The following is a 21,931-nucleotide window of genomic DNA, read 5'->3' as shown; positions in this document are numbered from 1 at the left end:
CTATGTAGTTTCCAGCCATCCAAAGCTTTTGTGGGCATAATATTTAGCTTGTAATGCACCTTTTCAGTATTTCTAAATTATCTGCATTATAATTTAACCCAAGACATTCACTTGAATATAGACATTCTGGCTTCACTACTGTAATTTAATGCTTTATTTTTGCATTTTTAACATGCATTCTTCTTATAAAAGCTTTTAGTTATACCACTTTCCCTTCCCATTTTATGTATCCTTTCCTCTCACTGCCTTTTCAAAATCATTTTCTTGGATTATCAACACAAGGTACTTAAATTTCTTAACATTTTAAATCTGACCAGTATCTGTTTTGAGAAATTTCGGTGTATTTTTAACGTTTGTAAATGAATTGTTTTTCTGCAGACATTTTTAAGCAAGTCCTCCTGGCTATTTCTTCAAAGAGTTTAATTTTTGTTACAGTGGATGTCTCAGTTTCAGAAAGAATAACAGTCATCTCCAAACTTGAAAAGCTTTATTCCAATATAATTGCTACCTCTTCCCAACCTTATTGGCGAAATGTTATGTTCATTCAGTTTTCCATACCAAATTCTTATTGTTTTCTCTAGAACACAATTAAAAAATTGGTGACGCGCCACACATTGCCAGATACCTTTGCACAGTTCGAAGAGCTGTTACATTTCTCCCATTAATTTCAGTTTACATAAAATATGTGTAAGTGATTCACGAATTTTTGTGTAAACTTTACATCAAATTCTAGGACTTTTTTATCTATTGTTTGCCTGTTAATGGAATCAAAGGCCTGTTTGAAATAAACCAACAATGCTAAAATATCTTTGGAATTCAGTAATCTGTTTCGAACGATTTACTTCAGATCAAACACTTGCTCAAAACGTGATCTGCGTTTCTGAAAACCACCTTGATATTCACCTAAATGACCAGTGTTTTTTTCTTCTCAGTTTAGAAAAATCTTGCCAAATATTTTATATGCACCAGGTAGCAAAGAAATTTCTTTGTAGTCGTTAACGTCTCGTTTATTGTCTCTCTTGTGTAGTGGATGTATGTTGGTTACGTTCCACTCTCTTCTATTTTCGATATTACCTTAAAAATTAATTTTAGCTCATTTCTGATTTTCAGTAGAGACCATTTCTAAAGTTCTGCTGTAATAGAGCGGTAGAAGGATTTTTAAGGTTTTAATTTCTTCAACTTCTGTTATGTTGCAGATAAATCTTCTTCCAGGTTTTTATGAATGTTTCAGAATTCCAGCTTATGGATTCGTTCTGGACAATTAAGAAACTGCTCAAAATATTTTGTCAGTGTTTCACCGGCCCTCGTGTTATTATTATTACTATTGTTACAACAGTTATGTGTTCGCCCTACAGTATTTCGCCTTTTATCACTAGTCCAACACTTCTCAAGCGTCTAAGAGTGCGTGATGTATGAGAGAATATTTCGTGGAATCCCAATAAACTGTCTTTTTTTGTTGGCAGAGGGGTATCTTACCACTGGCAGCTGTTTCCAAGTGACCATTAACATCTTTTGGCACTGCTCCCAGTGCACAGAGAACCACTGCATTCACAGGTTTACGCCAGAGTCCTCGTAGCTGGCATGTTTTCAGTTTGTCTCTCATCGATTCTGCTGTCACCTGTGATACCGATGGCAATAATGCACGCTTTCTTATAGTCCGCAGTTGTGATGTCTGGTGTCTTGTGTTCCACCATTCGTACTGTCTTAAGTCCCGTCGCAATATGAGACCTTTTTCAAAACTTTTTCTGGCTTGCGATTTCCTTGTCACCGGCGGAAGGTAATTTTAGCATACACTCCAGTGGATCATTCGTATCACATCACAGTGTCTCTACTTGCAATCAATTTTTGCAACAGCTCGAGATGTGGTGAATTGTAAGGTCCGTTTCTTTGCAGACTACACACTCCGGGTCTTTAGCTGATTTCTCGATTTTGGTTTAGGTGGAGGTAGATTTTGTGTTAGCAGAAGAGCCAACACCGTGTTACGAGTGGGGACCGAAATGCACGCGTTTTAGCTCAAGCAGGCTAGCGTGAGGAGGGAAGAACTATACTTTCGTGGGATCTGGAGCATGACAAGGAATGAGAATTCAGAAAGCGGACGTAATTAGACCAGACCTGCCGTGTGGCGGCGCTCAGTCTGCAATCACTGATAGTGGCGACACGCGGGTCCGACGTATACTAACGGACCGCGGCCGATTTAAGGCTACCACCTAGCAAGTGTGGTGTCTGGCGGTGAAACCACAGTAGTCTTGATGGTTTTTTTTTCTACTCAGAAAAAGCAGTCCTTCGTAAAACTGCCTTTGTAGTGCTTCATAGCACCAGCTGCCAGTACGGCATTGGAGTGCAGATCTCTGTTGTTGATTTTTGGTATGCTGTATTTTAAGAAGCTCTCTGTTGTTGACTTCAGAGCTTATTCTTTTCCCATAGAATCTGTCAATTCACTCCTCCACTTTCTTCCTCTAAGAGTTCTCTACCACCTGCTTGTCCATTGAAAGGCTGGAGTACCGGTACATGACAAATTGTAGGAAGTTTTCTTGTTTTGCTGCCCAGCTTAGCCAGCTGTACTTATGCCCACTTAACAGTGACTGCAGCGTATCTGATAACGAGTATGGTCCCAATATTGAGTAACTTGACGACATCATCTGCATTCAGTTTGCATTTCAGAACCTTCCTGACCCTTTGGATGTAATCTTTGCAGACCACATTTTGGGGATTTACATTCACGTGCTTAACATTTTTTATTTGCCTGTAATTTCAAGTTATTGGTCTAGCTACATTACACGCTTTCCTGCAGTTGTTATCCATTCACGGACGTTACCTACCGTAAGCAGTTCGTACATTTTCACACGCTGACATGTCATGTACGAGGGCTGTTCGGAAAGTAAGGAACGATAGATCGCGAAATGGAAACCACAGTGAAAATCAGAACTGTTTTATTTGGAACAGTTAGCTATAACTTCCAGCTACTTATCTCCATAGTCACCGATACGACTGAGACGTTTGTCGTAACGTTGTACCAACTTTCCAATACCCTCGTTGTAGAAGGCAGCCGCCAGCGCTTTCCGCCAATTATCTACACTGGCCTACAGGTCATTGTCTGTGCCAAAACGTTGTCTTCATAGCCAGCGGTTCATGTGAGCACAGATGAAACCCATAGGGGGACAATTACGGGCTGTATTGTGAGTAATAAAACATTTCCAATTGAAAACGATACAGGAGCATCTTCATTGCCCCTGCAGAATGCGGCTGAGAATTGTCTTGAAGAAAAAACCGCACGATATTTACGTAATGTTGATTGCATAGCTGCAGGCGAAATTTCTTATCAGGTCCTCGTATTTTGCGGGAGACACTATTGTTCTAGGTATCTTAATGTGCTCCCTGTGTGCTCAGAACTAAAAAGAACGACGTAATGTGATCGACGGGCAAACTGGAGACACTGCCCAACATATCTGTTCAAAACTTCATCGAATTTTCACTGTGGTTTCCATTTCGCGATCGATCGTTCCTTACTTTCCGAATAACCCTCGTATTTGAGCCGAAACCCCTGCAGTTGATCAATGCCATTTCAGTCTGTAGCTTTTTATCCCGCAAGATGTTGATGTTTAATTTTCACCTAGAAGGATGAAAAGTGGTTTAAGTCGAACGAGGTCAGATAGGTAACTGGCGATTTGTAATCAGTCCAGCAATAATCGACGCTTAGAGCTATTTTTATGATAAGAACGTATTTCTTGTCACGCTGACGAGTGATGTGCAACAATTGGATAAGGCGAAATGCGAATTCATTTTCAGCACAGAGACCAAGGAGCGAAAGCCCGTTTGCAATGCAGTTTCCTGCACATTAAGAACATATACTGTCTTTGCAAAAACGATTGTTTCTCCTGACTAACACTGAAGCCGCCAAGTAACAACAGCTGACATGAACATTGTTTACTTGAGAGTAGAACTGATTATTTGAATGTCCTATACTGTTTCAGCATAGGTAGAATAAGGGTAACAAAAAGAATGAGATTTTCACTCTTAAGCGGAGTGTGTGCTGATATGAAACTTCCTGGCCGATTAAAACTGTGTGCCGGACCGAGATTCTAACTCAGGACCTTTGCCTTTCGCGGGCAAGTGCTCTACCAACTGAGATATGCAAGCACGACTCCCGACCCGTCCCCACAGTTTCACTTTCGCCAGTACCTCGTCTCCTACTTTCCAAACTTCACAGAAGCGCTTCTGCGACCCTTGCAGAAGTAGCACTCCTGGAAGTAAGGAGTGCTAGTTCTCTAGGGTCGCAGAAGAGCTTCTGTGAAGTTCCAACTGTCATAATCACAGTGTTCTCTCTTGGTTTCCGTCCGCAGATTAGGGGTGACTCTGAGGGTGCTGATTCTCACCTTCCGCTTTTAAAATGGGCACTGGTTATCCTGAACTGACCTGGCTACTCGCTGATGCAGCACCGGATCCCTGAGTAGTCACAGCATTTCTCAGAAAAACTACCATCACCCGCCCGCCTATCAGCTACACTTAAACCTCCTACCACAGTTCTCATTCCGTCTCCACTGGACTTCAACAAAAATGCCAGGAAAATTGTTGTTTCCGTGATTTTGTTTAAGGTAAATCTCAATTTGCGGAGAGGTAACTCAGTGACTATGATCTGCAACTGTCCACGACGGGACACGGGCATGAGAAATGTGATTTCATGCACCAGACTAGCAACGAACTGAGGCGTGCACAATGACAGTAGAGTAGCGCTCTTACATAAAATTCGTATGGCATGATCTCTTCCGTTTATACAATGGCTGGGAGTCTCAGATGAGAAACGTTTCTCTTCTACACACCTTGCGGTTGCGTCCTATGATTTTGAGGAAAAGGGACTGGAGGTTTTGGACACACCAGTGAAGTTCATCTGCTGATACCTGACCGGCTTTGGAGACGCTACCAGTGGCTTCGCCCTATACTTCGTGCGAACAGTCAAACCTCTCCTCTCGCGCGATCAGTGCTACGATAAGGCCATGTCCCCTGGAGACGGTATAAGTTTCGAAAGTCGTTCATGGATATTTTCAGAGTGTTTTGGTGTAAAGGACGCTTGGTCTCCGGTGGCTTGCTGTGGCTCGCTGCAGAGTAATTACATCGGTACTGCATTCAAATTAGCTTCCCAGCCGTAGACGCTATACTCTATGTGTCTTATCTGGAAACAAAACTGTTCCATTCACTCACGCTGCTTGCTGTTGACAACAGAAAGGTCTAGTTTGTTGTAGGTCCTCAAGCTTGCCTTCAGTACTGCTCGGTCCTGTCTCGGGTTTGTTCTTCTGGCAGTGTTAGTTGCACGTCAACAGTGATACGCTGCAGTATGGGTTGGTCTTCTGACGAAGAATCGGCCGATGTCCATCTCGTCTATGGGTTCACTGATTGCAGTGGGAAAACGGCTCGGCGACTATACGCTCAGCTGTTTCCGCAGCGAGGCAACCACATCACAGTTGCCTTGCACCCGTACAGAGGCGCCCACGAATGATCGGATCCTTTCATGTAACTATATTTTATTGATTGTGTAATACAAGGTTTCTCACAAATGTAAAAGTATTTTCACAGAAGCAAAAATAATTCGGGCGCAAACCCGAATAAATATTGACTACATCATTACTCTGTAACAAACCACCGGAGATTGTAGGTTAACTATTCAAGAATACTAAGAAAATATCCCTGAACAACGTTAGAAATTTTGTTTTTGTCATTGTAATTGGCGTTCTGCTTCGTCAGATACAGGGTGAACATTAGTAAAGCAGATACAGGGTGTTTCAAAAATGACCGGTATATTTGAAACGGCAATAAAAACTAAACGAGCAGCGATAGAAATACACCGTTTGTTGCAATATGCTTGGGACAACAGTACATTTTCAGGCGGACAAACTTTCGAAATTACAGTAGTTACAATTTTCAACAACAGATGGCGCTTCAAGTGATGTGAAAGATATAGAAGACAACGCAGTCTGCGGGTGCGCCATTCTGTACGTCGTCTTTCTGCTGGAAGCGTGTGCTGTTCACAACGTGCAAGTGTGCTGTAGACAACATGGTTTATTCCTTAGAACAGAGGATTTTTCTGGTGTTGGAATTCCACCGCCTAGAACACAGTGTTGTTGCAACAAGACGAAGTTTTCAACGGAGGTTTAATGTAACCAAAGGACCGAAAAGCGATACAATAAAGGATCTGTTTGAAAAATTTCAACGGACTGGGAACGTGACGGACGAACGTGCTGGAAAGGTAGGGCGACCGCGTATGGCAACCACAGAGGGCAACGCGCAGCTAGTGCAGCAGGTGATCCGACAGCGGCCTCGGGTTTCCGTTCGCCGTGTTGCAGCTGCGGTCCAAATGACGCCTACGTCCACGTATCGTCTCATGCGCCAGAGTTTACACCTCTATCCATACAAAATTCAAATGCGGCAACCCCTCAGCGCCGCTACCATTGCTGCACGAGAGACATTCGCTAACGATATAGTGCACAGGATTGATGACGGCGATATGCATGTGGGCAGCAATTGGTTTACTGACGAAGCTTATTTTTACCTGGACGGCTTCGTCAATAAACAGAACTGGCGCATATGGGGAACCGAAAAGCCCTTTGTTGCAGTCCCATCGTCCCTGCATCCTCATAAAGTACTGGTCTGGGCCGCCATTTCTTCCAAAGGACTCATTGGCCCATTTTTCAGATCCGAAACGATTACTGCATCACGCTATCTGGACATTATTCGTGAATTTGTGGCGGTACAAACTGCCTTAGACGACACTGCGAACACCTCGTGGTTTATGCAAGATGGTGCCCGGCCACATCGCACGGCCGACGTCTTTAATTTCCTGAATTAATATTTCGATGATCGTGTGATTGCTTTGCGCTATCCGAAACATACAGGAGGCGGCATGGATTGGCCTCCCTATTCGCCAGACATGAACCCCTCTGACTTCTTTCTGTGGGGACACTTGAAAGACCAGGTGTACCGCCAGAATCCAGAAACAATTGAACAGCTGAAGCAGTACATCTCATCTGCATGTGAAGCCATTCCGCCAGACACGTTGTCAAAGGTTTCGGGTAATTTCATTCAGAGACTACGCCATATTATTGCTACGCATGGTGGATATGTGGAAAATATCGTACTATAGAGTTTCCCAGACCGCAGCGCCATCTGTTGTTGAAAATTGTAACTACTGTAATTTCGAAATTTTGTCTGCCTGAAAATGTACTGTTGTCTCAAGCATATTGCAACAAACGGTGTATTTCTATCGCTGCTCGTTTAGTTTTTATTGCCGTTTCAAATATACCGGTCATTTTTTAAACACCCTGTAAACTGCACGGACGGATTCCTGACTGACAGTGGAGTGAGAAAAGGTCCAACGAACATGCATCCGAAGATGCGTCGTTGCCACAGTAGACGGCGCTGAAGAATGATACTTATTTTGGCCACGTGCCGTGTAGTTCTTGTGTGTTGTAGGCTGTGTGATTGACGTAGTGTACTGTAAGTAGCAGAATGGTCCGTTATTTTGTGTTTGTGTAAGTCTAAGCAGATAGAAACGGTCGAGAAGCAACACAACAGTACCAAAACAAGTATCCTCATAGACACCAACCACATCACACAACATTTCAAGCCACTTTTCGGCGTTTGTGTGATCATGTGTTCTTTCAGACAGACGAATGTGCAGGGAGGCGGCGGATTGTGTGTACGCCAGATTTGGAGGTCGCGGTTCTACCTCTCGAACGTTTTCATCTGCTTGGCCGTATACAAACATCATCTCGGGTGGTTCCGGACTTGAATAACGGACCATCTACTGCGCCGCGACGGAGAGGCTGAATCACCTTCGCAGTATGATACGTGGTGCGCGGCTTCAATTATGGGAAAATCGGAACTGATACTGAATCGTATTTCTACTCCATAAAAAATTTTAAGCTGTCCAAGTTCTAGTGATCTGTTAGAGCATCACAGCGCTATTCTAGAAGTGGAGTTGACTTCTCTTCCTCCGATGTTTCAAGTGACTTAACAAGCCAGTTACAGAATATGTAATGCTTTACATAGATTTTCAACTACGGTGGGTCTTGACATTCTTCACTTTAACAAATAATTGTCAGGTGGGAAAGAGATAGTAAGTGACAGATGTCCATAGACTGTCTGGTGTACGAACACCAGCCCCGGGGAGTTATAATCCAGACTTAGACAATGAGCCAATATTTTATTTATCTATTTACTTATTTTGCCTTTGCTGTTTTCACTCGCTCTTCAGAATTAAAATTAAAATTCTGCCCTCTCGAAAATCAAGTAAAAGTTGTTCATATTTGTGTTTGTCCAAAGCTTCGTATGCCCTCTTAGGATCGTCTTGTACAAGCCTACATGAGAGTAGAAATCGCATTTCCTCTCAAGTGTCGGATACTTGTCTGTGATTGTATCATAAAAAGTACTGTTTTCCCAAATCTGAGACCAATCTGGCTGTATGGACTTTGCAAGATAAATTTTCGAATTTTATGACTCAGGAGTTAGCATGTGTCATTTATAGCTTTAAAATATTGTCGTTATTACAACTCTGTACTAAATAAAAGAAGACCATGTAGTCTGTGGATAATCTTCTCTCGTAGATGTGGATTGCTTTTAGGATAGTTGTATTATAGACAAATGTAAAATTTATTTATTTTTGCCTTTGCTGTTTTCACTCGCTCTTCAGAATTAAAATTAAAATTCTTCCCTCTCCATATCTCACCACTCACTTCTAGTATCAGCCAAACGCAGTTGACGTCAACATGTGTATGGACCTGAAGATGTTGTTGTTACAACGTTGAAACTAGTTGCCAAAATATAATCGAGAGGTCCAAGGCGCTACAGTCATGGACTGTGCGGCTGGTCCCGGCGGAGGTTCGAGTCCTCCCTCGGGCATGGGTGTGTGAGTTTGTCCTTAGGATAATTTAGGTTAAGTAGTTAAGTAGTGTGTAAGCTTATGGACTGGTGATCTTAGCAATTAAGTCCCATAATTTTTCACACACATTTGAACATTTTTTGAAAATATAATCGACACCTTAAATACAGCTGGAGGAATTTCTTCATTTTTAATATAAATTTATACCAGCTGTCCTGCCCTCCATTTCGACTATGGAATTACGAAGATAAAATGTAAAATTTCTCGCTCTCCAGCCAGCACCTAATAAGGCAATCCAAGTCCAAGCCAACCACCCACCCGTGTCCCAATCAAAGGACAAACAGGTACAAAGCTGACACAGCGGAAGACAGAACAGAAACCGAAAGAGATTGTCTCACCTAGGGCCCGCAGAAGCCGTCACTTTGTAACCGCTTTGCTTGATTTCGTAAGAAACAGTTTCACAAGAACACCTATCAGCCTGCTAATATGACAAAAAGAAGTTGAAGCCCAGAAACATTTTGTTGCGGAACAGAGTGGTGAGGACCACCGAGCAGGCCCAACATACCGTCACTACCTCAAACCTTCAAAGTCAACGACAGTGCTCTGAGACATAAGAGTCTAGTTACAAACCAAGTACTGTAGAGTGTACTTCATGTCCTTCAGGTGTAATAAAATCTGCAAGCAGCTCACTTTTTTTATGGTACCGACTAGTGTTACATCTTTTGACAATGGTTAATGAACTAAACCGAGAGACAAAAGTATTATCGCAGGTGAAATTACGTCCAGACTTCTCCTGGTTGTTGGAGTATCACAGTGCTAATCCAGAAGTGAATTTCACTTTCCTTCCTCTGACATTTCAAGTGAGTTACCCAGCCAGTTATGCAAGACCTACAATTTTAGATAGCTTCCACAACATAGGGTTTTCACAACTTCGTTCCCATGTCGCACGGCTCTGATATCTTCCTCTTTCCCCAGTACACTTTCATCTTCCAGCAGTAGCTTGTTGCACTGCCGCAAACTGCCCAGAACGTCATGCCGTATCTATCAGGTTTTTATGGCATGTTTTGTCGAAATGGACAGTGATCTCGAAATGTGACTAACTGTTGAACTACGATATTGCACCACCCTGGAATGCAGGCAGCCCACACCTTAAAAACTTTTCCAGTTCGTCACTTGACTTACGTTCACACGTGGCTGCTGCATTGTCAAGGCACAAAACCCTCAGAATAGTATGGAAGCAGTTTCATTGAACAGTGGTCGGCCATTCTCAGCACTTTGAAGCTGATTGATATCTTCATTTCTTAACTTGTATACAACAGTTACTAGGAGAACGCCGAGAAACTTTTTCATTTCGTGCAAATCCGTATCCATCTAGTCCATGTAAACAATTCGATCTCCCTTATTGGTCCATATACACACTTTCTCAGTGAATGGTACACGAAAGAACAACATAAAACATGATTCTTCATTATCAAAGTAGCTAATTGAATATCATATACGTCCTTGGTCTTCGTCCAATACATCCTTTCTACCCCGTCTACCAGAAATTCCAGCCTAAAAGCTTGTAGCCAATATTTTATTCTATTTACGAGAAAACAATAAGTCACAGCCAAAAGAATTTGAACTAAATTGTTCCTTTCCTACTTCTTAAAGGAATTCTTCACAATCAAAATCACCTTCGTGTTGTCCTGAGTTTTCAGCGACGTCTACCTAATTATCATCATTGGTAAATACACATTAATTTCCTTGGTTTTGAGAATCATAAAACTGCTCCAACAATTCCGTTCGCATCTTCTCTCCGTAACATTTTCAGTTGGTAGAGCAGACGAATGTTATGTTACAGTGCTTAAAAATAAACATGTGAATATCACAAGGTGGACTTTTGAACGCTGAAACAATAACAACGTGCGTCCGAAATAGCAAATGACGTAACAAACGTGCGTTAAACGTCTGGTTGTTTCAAAATACCTTCTAACTGCAGGGGTTTTCGATGCCTGTAGGGAAGGAAACGCGGATCAACACTTTAACACGAAGTCAAAGGTTTTTTTTTTTATATAAATATTTCCTGAAATTATGATCAACTTTGCAAATTACGAAAGCTTTTAATTTTCAAATAATATAGAATATATAGTTACTATCAGAGAATGTAACAAAAATCACAGACGAGTCTCTAGGCCCGACGGTACTTACAGAGTAAGGACCGCTTTGTTGAAACGCGACTGTTTACTCCAATTTTGATTTAGTTATCTAGCCACACATTCTACAGAATAAAAACTGACAACTGTACCCCATAGCCTGCACGATAGTCAGTCACGTTTATGGCTACAGCCGAATGAAATCGACATCATTTTACTTCCAGGACAAATCAAAGCATAACGGAGTGCTTATACTGACAGTGTTGGATGTTGCTGAGGATCATATAGCACCACCAACTGTCACTAGCCTGATTAACGTTTGGTCAATGCAGATCAAAATGAGAAATGGTCACGACGCACAGACAATTCCCAATACATCTGTAGAAATACCGTACCTATACTATGATAGAACAGCTGCTGGAGGAATCCCCTCTTCTTTGCATAACAATAAGAAGGAGGATCACCTTTGTTCATATTTCGAAAAAGAAATGAAAGACTGAATGTATCACCAAAGTTAGAGAGCGCAAGTGAAAAACTTGAGCATAAATATGGGTTGCTTTCAAGAGACACTATTGAATAAATGTAGTTATCACTCATTTCAGACAAATTACGAGATGCACCTACTTCATCCGCATGTTTTGCGTAAGGATGCAAAGAGTAGGGTTGACACCAATGCTAACTGATGTTCACCTTCCTTCAATTAATATGCGAGCTTTGAGAACTATCCTTCGCTATACAGAGTGAAATGACATGCGTTGTATGGGCAATGTCCACTGAGATGACAAAATTCATGGAACAGCAATATGCAGATGTAAGTGTGGTGCCAGTATCGCGTACACAAGATATAAAATGGCAGAGCATTGATGGAGCTGTCGTTTGCACTCAGGTGCAGGTTTTATGGCCGCACGACCGTCTTTGAACGCGGAATGGTTGTTGGAGCTAGAAACATGTGACCTTCCATTTTGGAAATCGTTAGGGATTTCAGGGTTCTTAGCTCCACAGTGTCAAGAGTGCTCGATAACACTAAATTTGAGGCATTAACTCTCAGCACCGACAACTCAATGGCGTTCGCTGAACGACCGAGAACAGCGAAGTTCATGTAGAGTTATCAGTGCTAACAGAGAAGCAACAGCGGGTGAAACCACCGCAGAAATCAATATAGAATGTACGACGAACTTTTACGTTAGAGCAATGCGACGAAATTTGGCGTTATTGGGCTATAGCAGCAGGCGACCGACGCGAGTGCCTTTGCTAACAGCACGACAGTGGCTCCAACGCCTCTCCTGGCCGCGTGACCATATCTGTCGCATCCTAGAAGGCTGAAAAGCCGTGGTCCGGCCTACTGAGTCCAGATTCCAGTTGGTAAGAGCTGATGGTAGGGTTCGAGTGTGACCCAAATCCCACGAAGCCATGGACCGAAGTTCTCATCAAGACACTGTGGAAGCTGATGGTGGCTCCACAATGGTGTGGGCTGTGTTTACATGGAATGTAATAGGTCCTCTGATCCTACTGAACCGGTCGTCGACTGAAAACTGTTTTTAGGCAACTTGGAGAACATTTGCAGCCATTCTTTGACTTCATGTTCCCAAACAACGACTGAATTTTTATGGATGAGAGTATGCCTTGTCAGAACTTTTTGGACAGTTAGAGTGAATGATTTGGCCACCTAGATCGCCACACATGAATCCCATCGAACATTTATGGAGCATAATCGAGAGGTTTATGGAACATAATCGAGAGGTCAGTTCGTGTACATAATCCTGCACCGCCAACATATTCACAATTATGGACGGGTATAGAAGCAGCACTTTTTCTCCAGGAAACTTCAAAAACGACTTGTTGAGTCCATGTCATGCACTGTACCGGCCCAAAGGATACCCGATAGGGTATTAGGAGGTATCCCACGACTTTTGTTACAGTGTAATATTTCGGTACTATACACATCCATTGTGAATACGAATAGCAACACTAAAATTTTGCAGTGAATTTTATTAAAGTAATTTAGCAATTAAGCCAAAGTATTGCTTGCATGTGGAAATCAAAGTATCACTCTTAACGATGTAGCGCATTAGTAACGTCTGAAAAGTCAACGCCAAGTAGCCGACGATATTGTGCGCCAAAGTATGAATCCGAATTTCGAATCAGCACACTATGAGTGATAAAAGTAATATGTCACAAAATATTTACTGATATCAACGTTAATGAATACAGTACTTCCATACCGTATTCATATATTCGCTACCGTGTGATTCCCCATTCTAGTGGTTTTGTTTTAATTTTTCTGAGTACGGTCTTTTACTATTTAAATATATTTTACACGGAAGCTGAGGTTTTTGCTCTAGCTTTGAAGGTGCCTCACTTATTATTAGGAAACTGTGACATTCGATAAGCTTATAAAAAGAATGTGGAGGTCGTTAAGTAAGGAATTTTTTTAAGAAAGTGCATTTTTCGTCGGTTACGGAAGCTTTCATCTTCTGTTACTCGCTGAGTCATAAGTCCTAAACATGTTTTATTTTATTTTGTTTTTATTAAAATTCGGCTACTCGGCTACTGTTCGGTAAAGCCATCATGCTTACCGTGACAACCCAGTAATATGTTCGTTCCTGCAGATAAACGTTATACTTAGAATGCAGCGGCTAAGGATGTGGTAAATACTTCTGTGAGTGAAAAACTTTTTTTGTGTTCCTCACACTAGCAGGTGCAACAATTGTACTAGACTCAGTTAAACAGCAAACCTGGTTACAACTTACTATTAAATATGTAATGGATGTATAGTCTAAGAACATTGAGCTCTCCCACAGAAATACATTTATTTCCTCTGAATAGAGATACATAAGGAATTTACAACAATGATATAATGGATAATTTGGAAATGAAGTCAACTACACGTCGGTGGCCTCTTAATATAAAGGTTCCGTTTACATACCTGTTGTAATGGGTACACATCAAAATTAATTAGTCCTGGAAGGATTGGGGAACGACTGTTAAATACAAATGTCAATATTACGCTCAGTCGAAACAGATATTCCGCTACGGCCCTGATATTACAACCCAGAAGCTCGTCGATAAGCAATCACATAATTCTCATGCGATTTAACCGTAACAGTGTATCCCTGTATCTCTATTATTTGAACTTCTAAGGCGACGCATTTCCTTCTGCGGCGACCAAGAAACGGAACATGTTAACCATTGTATTTACGTACAGAAAGTACGTGAGAGGCACGTATAATCTGTACACGAGCTTCAAAAAACTGAAAACAACATTTTGATTTAACACTCGGTTCTTTCGGGCGTCAAACACACAAAATGTTTACAGATATTTGATAATAATCATTTCAGAAGATCGTTTAAACCTTTGAATTAATATTTCATGCTTTTCAGTCATGGAATACTTTTATTTTTATTTCTTTCGCTGCTGAACGAAGTATAATTTAAAAGTATTTGAATCTCATTGTTAATGCAATCCGCATCATACGCCTTACATTATACATGATCCTCATAAATTAATTGTGAAAGCTACTTATATAGGCTTGGACAAGATTATCATTCCTTTATAGATCTGAATTTTTATCTTGCAATTTGTTGATGGTGTGGTGTTTCAGATAAAACAAAATTTAAAAACAAAATGTGTTATGTTCGGTAGCATTTTGTAGTTTAATTGGTGGGTGTGGAGGCGGGTACATGGCTAGACAGGTGTTGTACAAGCATTATCAAACCAGAATCAGCGGTGGCCGTGTGCCTGTCATTATGCCAGAACACATTTTAAAAACAAGGGAAACCAAATTAATCCCGCTCGAATCTTATCGAATGTGAATACGAGTCAATGTTCTACCGAAGCTATTTCTGCAGTGAAATATATTATGAATATATTTTGCAATAAAGTAAACACAGGAAAGTGTTTTTCAATATTTTATTACAAAAGATTTAAAAGACTTAACAAAAACTGTACACAACAAGAAATACTGAGTGTAGGGATGTGCTAAGGAAAACGTGTGAGATGAGCAGTCAATGAATCGTCTCCCAGTTCACGATGTCAGTTCTTTTGGTACCTGTAACAGAAATAAAACTGCTATGAGTCAAGGTTGTAGTGTCGAAATTGTATTTCTATCAGTACATCATATTCGTCTTTCACCTCATATCTTAGAGACATTCATACCCGTCAGACCGTAAGATTAGGAAACAAAGATCAGTGTATATACATATTGTGTAAAGAAGGATGATTTGACATTCTGCCATCATATGAAATGTAAGGACCTAACAGCAGCATGAATATTTTTAGCGACAGTTAACAGTCACGTTTACTTGACTATGTTCTACCAAAACGGTTTCGAGCGGGGTCATGCAGCGCAATTTTTACATGCATGGTTGCCACAAAACGTGCTGAAGCGGATGGAGTGGCATTTTTCCGCGCTGATATATGCAACCCCAAGGACAATGATTTAAGCAAATATATGTGTCAGAAGGTGAGATGAACATCAAAAAACGATTACAACCATTTTCCCCAGATTATTTCGTGAAAGTGAAACTCGCTTTTACGTACAGGTATCTATGCCAGTGACGAGAGCTAAATATTTCTGCTGGGACAGGAGGAGGAAAGATGAGAGCTTAGCGTCCAGTCGTCGACGGAGTCATTAGAACCAGAACACAAACTCGGATTGGGGGAGGATGTGGAAGACAATCGCCAGTATTCTAATCAGAGAAACCATCCTGGCATCTACCATAATCGATTATGGCAAATCATGGATCATAAATCAGGTGGGACAGGGAATTGAATTAACGTTCTGTCGAATGCGATCCACTGCACTTTCTCGCTGGGTCGAAAGTGACACGCGAAAATAGAAAAGAGATTTGAGCTACGCTATACGCCAAGAGCAGTTACTAAGGACTGAATGGACAGAAGCATACACTATGTGTAATGAAAATTACTATTTTCAACAGAGTTTCTACTATTCGATTTTCCGTAATAAAGAATGTCCAATTAGACGGACTACTGTTGGTAATAGTGATGTACACCAACAACAACAAAAAATGACCATGAAGTTCTAGCCTTTGTCAATAGTAGTTTAGAGTAGACTGTAACCTCTTTCTATCCCTTCGCTCAACAATCACACCTTTTCTACGTCAACAAGCTGTAGTGAGCCAAAAGTTTATCCATTCTCTCCCGTAACGTTTCTAATAACTGTAAATATTGCCAATGTGCATGCGTTGCACGTTTCCCACTCAACAAGTGGGATTTCTCGGCCGAAGCTTGTTTGGTTAATAGTTCACGAATGCTGGTTGTTGATTTTATTGTAACACATTACAGAGCCAATTGGAGGTAACTACGAATGCAGTATACAGAAAAACCTGTAGCCCTGTTTACACAGCATTTACAGTGTGTCGTGCCCATGAGGCGTCAGGGGCATTTTCTGTGATGTTTCGACAGATATTAGGAACGTCATTCTTAAAACGTATAGCTAGAGTCAGCCCATCAAACACTGCTCGACACGTTTTCACGTGGTTCCGAATGTCGACTGAGAGTGTCGGTTCGTTTTCCGTTACAAACGGAATTATCTGTTAAGTGGAATTTTACGTGCCCAGTCGCTAGAGCGGTCCCACATTAGACCAATGCGATATCTGTATTAAAAGGGACTTTACAGCACGAATAATACTCCAATTGCGACTGCACAGCGCTGCTGCATGGCGGTAGTAGTCAGCACGGACCAGGGCGATGCTGCGTGAGCTAGTTATTCTTCATTTTGCAAAGTCGCTGTTAATATTTTCTGATAAAAAGAACACTAATAGAGTTCTGTATCGAGCGGGCATATAAAATTTCGTTTTAAAAATCATGCTCCGCCGTTCTGGCCACAGACGGGCCAGTCGTGCCCGACCGAGCGCTGTGCTATACATCAGCTAGTCGCTACATTTCGATCCGGTATGGTGGTTCATGTGGTCAGCACACCACTTTCCCCACCTTTGTCGGATTAGAAGATCTGGAGCAGCTGCTACTCGGTCAAGCAGCTTTCCAATTGGCGTCAAAAGGCTCAGTGGACCACTTTCCAGCCCTCCCACCAAGGAAATATCCCTGGGAATCTATTCAAGATTATCTGCATGGCTACCCTTTACGCTGATCAGCTTGTTCTGTCTTCTTCGTTTCGAGCTGTTTATCGCTTTTTCAAATTTCATCGCTATGAACTTCAGTGAATTTCATATGGCAGAGTGTGGCCAGTCACCTGACCGAACACGCTGAACTACCGTGCAGGCCTCGGCTATGGAGCTGTACTTCGAAATACAGATGCTAAATAAAATAGTGTTTGTTACTGAGGACCTGCACTTGAAAGTAGAAGTTATAAAAGAGAATTTAGTAACTGCTGGGCTACGCATTCTTATTGAAAATTGCTGTACAGAAACTTAGAGCAGGACTGATAAAGTAGTCAGTGGTAAATTAATCAAAAACAGAGTAAATAGCGTTTAGCAATTCATTTACGTAAGTCTACCGACATTTAGTTCGGAGTAGGTACTGAAATTCATGGAGAAGAAATAAAAACTTTGAGGTTCGCCGATGACATTGTAATTGTGTCAGAGACAGCAAAGGACCTGGAAGAGCAGTTGAACGGAATGGACAGTGTCTTCAAAGGAGGGTATAAGATGAACATCAACAAAACCAAAACGAGGATAATGGAATGTAGTCGAATTAAGTCGGGTGATGCTGAGGGAATTAGATTAGGAAATGACACACTTAAAGTAGTAAAGGAGTTTTGCTATTTGGGGAACAAAATAAGTGATGATGGTCGAAGTAGAGAGGATATAAAATATAGACTGGTAATGGCAAGGAAAGCGTTTCTGAAGAAGGAAAATTTGTTAACATCGAGTATAGATTTAAATGTCAGGAAGTCGTTTCTGAAAGTATTTGTATGGAGTGTAGCCATGTATGGAAGTGAAACGTGGACGATAAATAGTTTAGACAAGAAGAGAATAGAAGCTTTCGAAATGTGGTGCTACAGAAGAATGCTGAAGATTAGGTGGGTAGATCACATAACTAATTAGGAAGTATTGAATAGGATTGGGGAGAAGAGAAGTTTGTGGCACAACTTGACCAGAAGAAGGTATCGGTTAGTAGGACATGTTCTGAGACATCGAGAGATCACCAATTTAGTACTAGAGCGCAGCGTGGAGGGTAAAAATCGTAGAGGGAGACCAAGAGATGAATACACTAAGCAGATTCAAAAGGATGTAGGCCGCAGTAGGTACTGGGAGATGAAGAAGCTTGCACAGGATAGAGTAGCATGGAGAGCTGCATCAAACCAGTCTCAGGACTGTGTTGTTGTCGTCTTCAGTCCTGAGACCACAACAACAACAACAACAACCGACATTTGCCAACAACTGGTATGACTGTCGTAGTAGTCTCATTAAACCTGCATGAGAATGTGTGAACAACAGGAACGTTCACCAACACCAGAAATAGGCTACTAAATAGACAGTGTAAGAAGTACGTTGCTTACCTGGCCTGAGTCTCTCACCACTTGCTGTGGCCGCCGGTCTTGATGTAGTGGTGTATGGTCTTGACGACGGGCACCTTGACGGGGTAGGGCTTGTGCACGGGCACGGGTACCGGCTTCTCGACGTGGATGGGCACCGGCTGCTCCACGGGAACAGGCACGATCTTCTCCACCGGGATGGGCACTGGCTTCTCCACCGGGACATGCACCGTACGCACCACCGGCACCTCGATGCGCTCCGGGACCTGTCGGCGGAAAGTGTGGTTAGGCGTGGATCAAGAGACAACAGCGGCTCCACTAGCACCCAGCCAAGGCGTAGATTGCTCCTTAATACGGATTTGCTTGAAAGAGAACACGAAATCTAATAGAAAGAAGAATACAGTTATGGTACGCCCTCTCCAACACATCACTGTAGATACAAGAGTTAATTGAATGCCACTCCCATAAGTAAACACATTTGGCTACTTAGCAAAAAAATCACTTCAGATGGCGAAAGTTCAGTCGCTAAAAGGACAAAAACTGCAGTGCTAAAGACAGCCCGTTACAAGGGAAAGTTGCTGCTTGTACAAAGCAGCCGCAATGTAGACTCCAAAAATTTGCTTCTTAGGAGCTTTGTACGGTGCATTCTCTCATACGACTGGAAAATTAAGCCTGCGCCTCCACCATGCACTATACAAGGCCGGGATTTATTATTATTATTATCGTATGCATCAATTACAGTAATACACGTTTAGCAAAACAAAGAAATATATATATATATATATAAATGAACATGTGAAATTATGTATAGTACACAAGTTTTAAAACGGCTCAGACTACACTCGGATGCTGATGGACTCGATCCAGCGGAGTGCCTCGTGGGATGCTTGATGGAGCTTCTCAATGCCACCAGGGAAGCGTCTGATTGGACAGTCATTCACAATGTGGCTCATTGTTTGGGAGTCACCACAGTCACACACACTGTCACCTGAAAAGCCCCACTTGTGCATGTTGAATTTGCACCTACCCTCTTCGGTCCGATATCTGTTTAACTGCACCTACTTCTCCCTTGGTTGGTGGAAGCCTGGAACTGGAACTGTTGGATTGTTTACAAGTTCGCAGTTTCGGGTTGTTGTAGCTTGCCACTCACGTTTCCACTCTGCGTCGTGGTCGAATCCTGTGGATAGAATTTGGACTCCCATTTCATGTGCTGGTCTTCTAGATTTGAGGCGTTTCCTGGGCAGTGATGGCAAACGCCTCAAATCTACAAGACCAGCTTATGAAATGGGAGTCCAAATGCTATCCACAGGACTCGACCACGACGCACAGTGGAAACGTGAGTGGCAAGCAAGGGCATGACTGAGTATTTATAAAGACATATTGGGCGCGGACAAACAATTCGACCGAAAGAGTGGACTCCGGACCTCATCGCACTAGTGATACGTATATCAGACGGAGCTACAGAGCTACTAGCTAGTTAATTTGATAGTTGGTAGTGTAAATGGACAATTCGCAACCCTGTCTCCTCGCATAAAGCGTTTTAGAGCTTGCGTACCACACCAGAACCTTACAATCCTCTCCATATTTCTCCATTCTCTTCTCCTCTCTCTCTCTCTCTCTCTCTCTCTCTCTCTCCCCCTCTCTCTGTCTCTGTGTTTCTCCGCTATAGTGTTACAATGTTAAAAATACATTGTCCCAATAATTAATAATATTAGTAATATGAAGTGTGTTAATCTTGAAACTATTGCTTTTCTTTGAGAAACTATGCAGAAACTTTGTAATATCCTATAAGCATGTCGCCTGAATAACATTACTGAATGTAGTCTATGGTTCACGGATGAGTTTTTCCACTATTTCCTTATGTAATCTAATAATATACCGTCATCAGTTAAACAAACAGACAGTAATTAAGCAGAAATACAGAGGTCCGCATAGCACAGACTAATGTGGAGAGTTGGGTTCAAACCAGTCTTCGCACTGAAGACAACAATAAAAACAAAGTGCCAACCATTCATCTATGCGTCTAATTGTTAAAAAATGTCAGTTACTCATATGTGACTACCGTCCATAACAAAATGTTTCACCTTCTTGGCGGCATACTCTAACGTATAAATCAACTAAGAGTATAAGTAATATTTTTTCTTTCTTCTTTTGTTTTTGCTTTTGGTAAATTGGTTAGAGCTTGAAACGTTGGCAGTGTCTTTCCAGTCTATTAAATCTGTTGATTTAGTTATTCCCCTTAACAACATAGATAAGTAGTTGGACACTTTCCTAAACATTACAGACCTGAGTTTTACTTATCAAATAAGAAAGCTTCATAAGTTAAGGAAAGCAATAGTGGTTGTTTCTTCATTACTTTTCAGCTACGATTCGTCTATGTGATAAAAAGTGTGTCTAGTAGTTGTGAAATTGAGTAGGTCGAATTAGTATCTATTATTCGACGGCTATAATTAAGCATGTATGAATAGCTGATTTATTTATGGGAACTCCAAAATGTAAGGAAATTTAGCACAACTCGTAAACTGGTAAATCTATTTTGTTATTGTTGCTGAAATCATAACTCAATTAAAGATTAACATTCTTGTCGAGAAACACTTTACTGCATGCAACCACACCTGGTCACGTGCTTCTCAGAGCTAAATGCTATAAAATACACGTTTATTTAAGGAACCTATGACTTTTATGTTTACCTAGTTATATGTTTTAGTAATTCTGAAATAATATCGTCTTTCGTCAGGAGAACACGAGTGAAAAATACCAAAAACGTGCAAGAAATAAACTGACTGTGCTGTGCTAAGAATACCTACTTAGGTACAGATGAGATCTGTGCAGAAACATGTCCTTCTTGTGGAGTACTTCCTACTGGTAAAGATAAATAATGATAGAAATCATTTTCACTATTTACAATCATCTCACGTCTCTGGGAGGATTTCTGTGAAAGAGGCATGATTTTACTGATAATATATTTATTGTTTTTGTCCTGTTAGCAACTATAGTTATGCTATTATGAGGATACAATCCGTAGAAATACTTCAGCGAAGCTTGATACAGAACTGATGGCTAATTAAACTTTTCGTACGCTAGCCAGTACACTTATATCTCTTGGTATAAAAGTAGACTAATATTTGCACAAATGTCCAGAAATGCAAACATACCATCAGTTGTAATGCATCAAGGCTCTTCATCGCTATTGTGGACCGAGAGGATTTATGTTTTTGCAAGCAAGAGGCACAAGTTTTTAGAACAGATTCCACATGATGAGTATTTTAAGGACGAAATGGAAGATTACACGTTACGACATCATAGTCTGGATGACTATAGAAAGATGACGCTAATGTGCACTCCTTCTAGTGATTTGAAAGGAGCTTTCTAAAAAGTGAGATGACAAGGAGTTAACAAATCCTACCCTCTGTAAGGGAGATTCTGAAATTCCACCCTAAACTTGATTGTACTTTCCAGGTCCTGTAGAT

The 21,931-nt window shown here is 41.4% G+C and overlaps 1 protein-coding gene across 1 annotated transcript in view; it reads right to left on the bottom strand.

The window, feature by feature from the left end:
• Nucleotides 1–18,497: 18,497 nt before the first annotated feature.
• Nucleotides 18,498–21,931, bottom strand: part of LOC126154194 (uncharacterized) — a 33,161-nt gene continuing 29,727 nt past the window's right edge. The window contains exon 4 of the mRNA XM_049916121.1: nucleotides 18,498–18,727. Coding sequence (XP_049772078.1) covers nucleotides 18,500–18,727 — 228 coding nt within the window. The 3' untranslated portion in view covers nucleotides 18,498–18,499. The remainder of the gene's footprint in view (nucleotides 18,728–21,931) is intronic.

The sequence above is a fragment of the Schistocerca cancellata genome, chromosome 2, assembly GCF_023864275.1.
Source record: "Schistocerca cancellata isolate TAMUIC-IGC-003103 chromosome 2, iqSchCanc2.1, whole genome shotgun sequence".
NCBI classification, from domain to species: domain Eukaryota; kingdom Metazoa; phylum Arthropoda; class Insecta; order Orthoptera; family Acrididae; genus Schistocerca; species Schistocerca cancellata.
The sequence above is the reverse complement of the archived record's forward strand: the minus strand, read 5'-3'. Positions and strand labels throughout refer to the sequence as shown.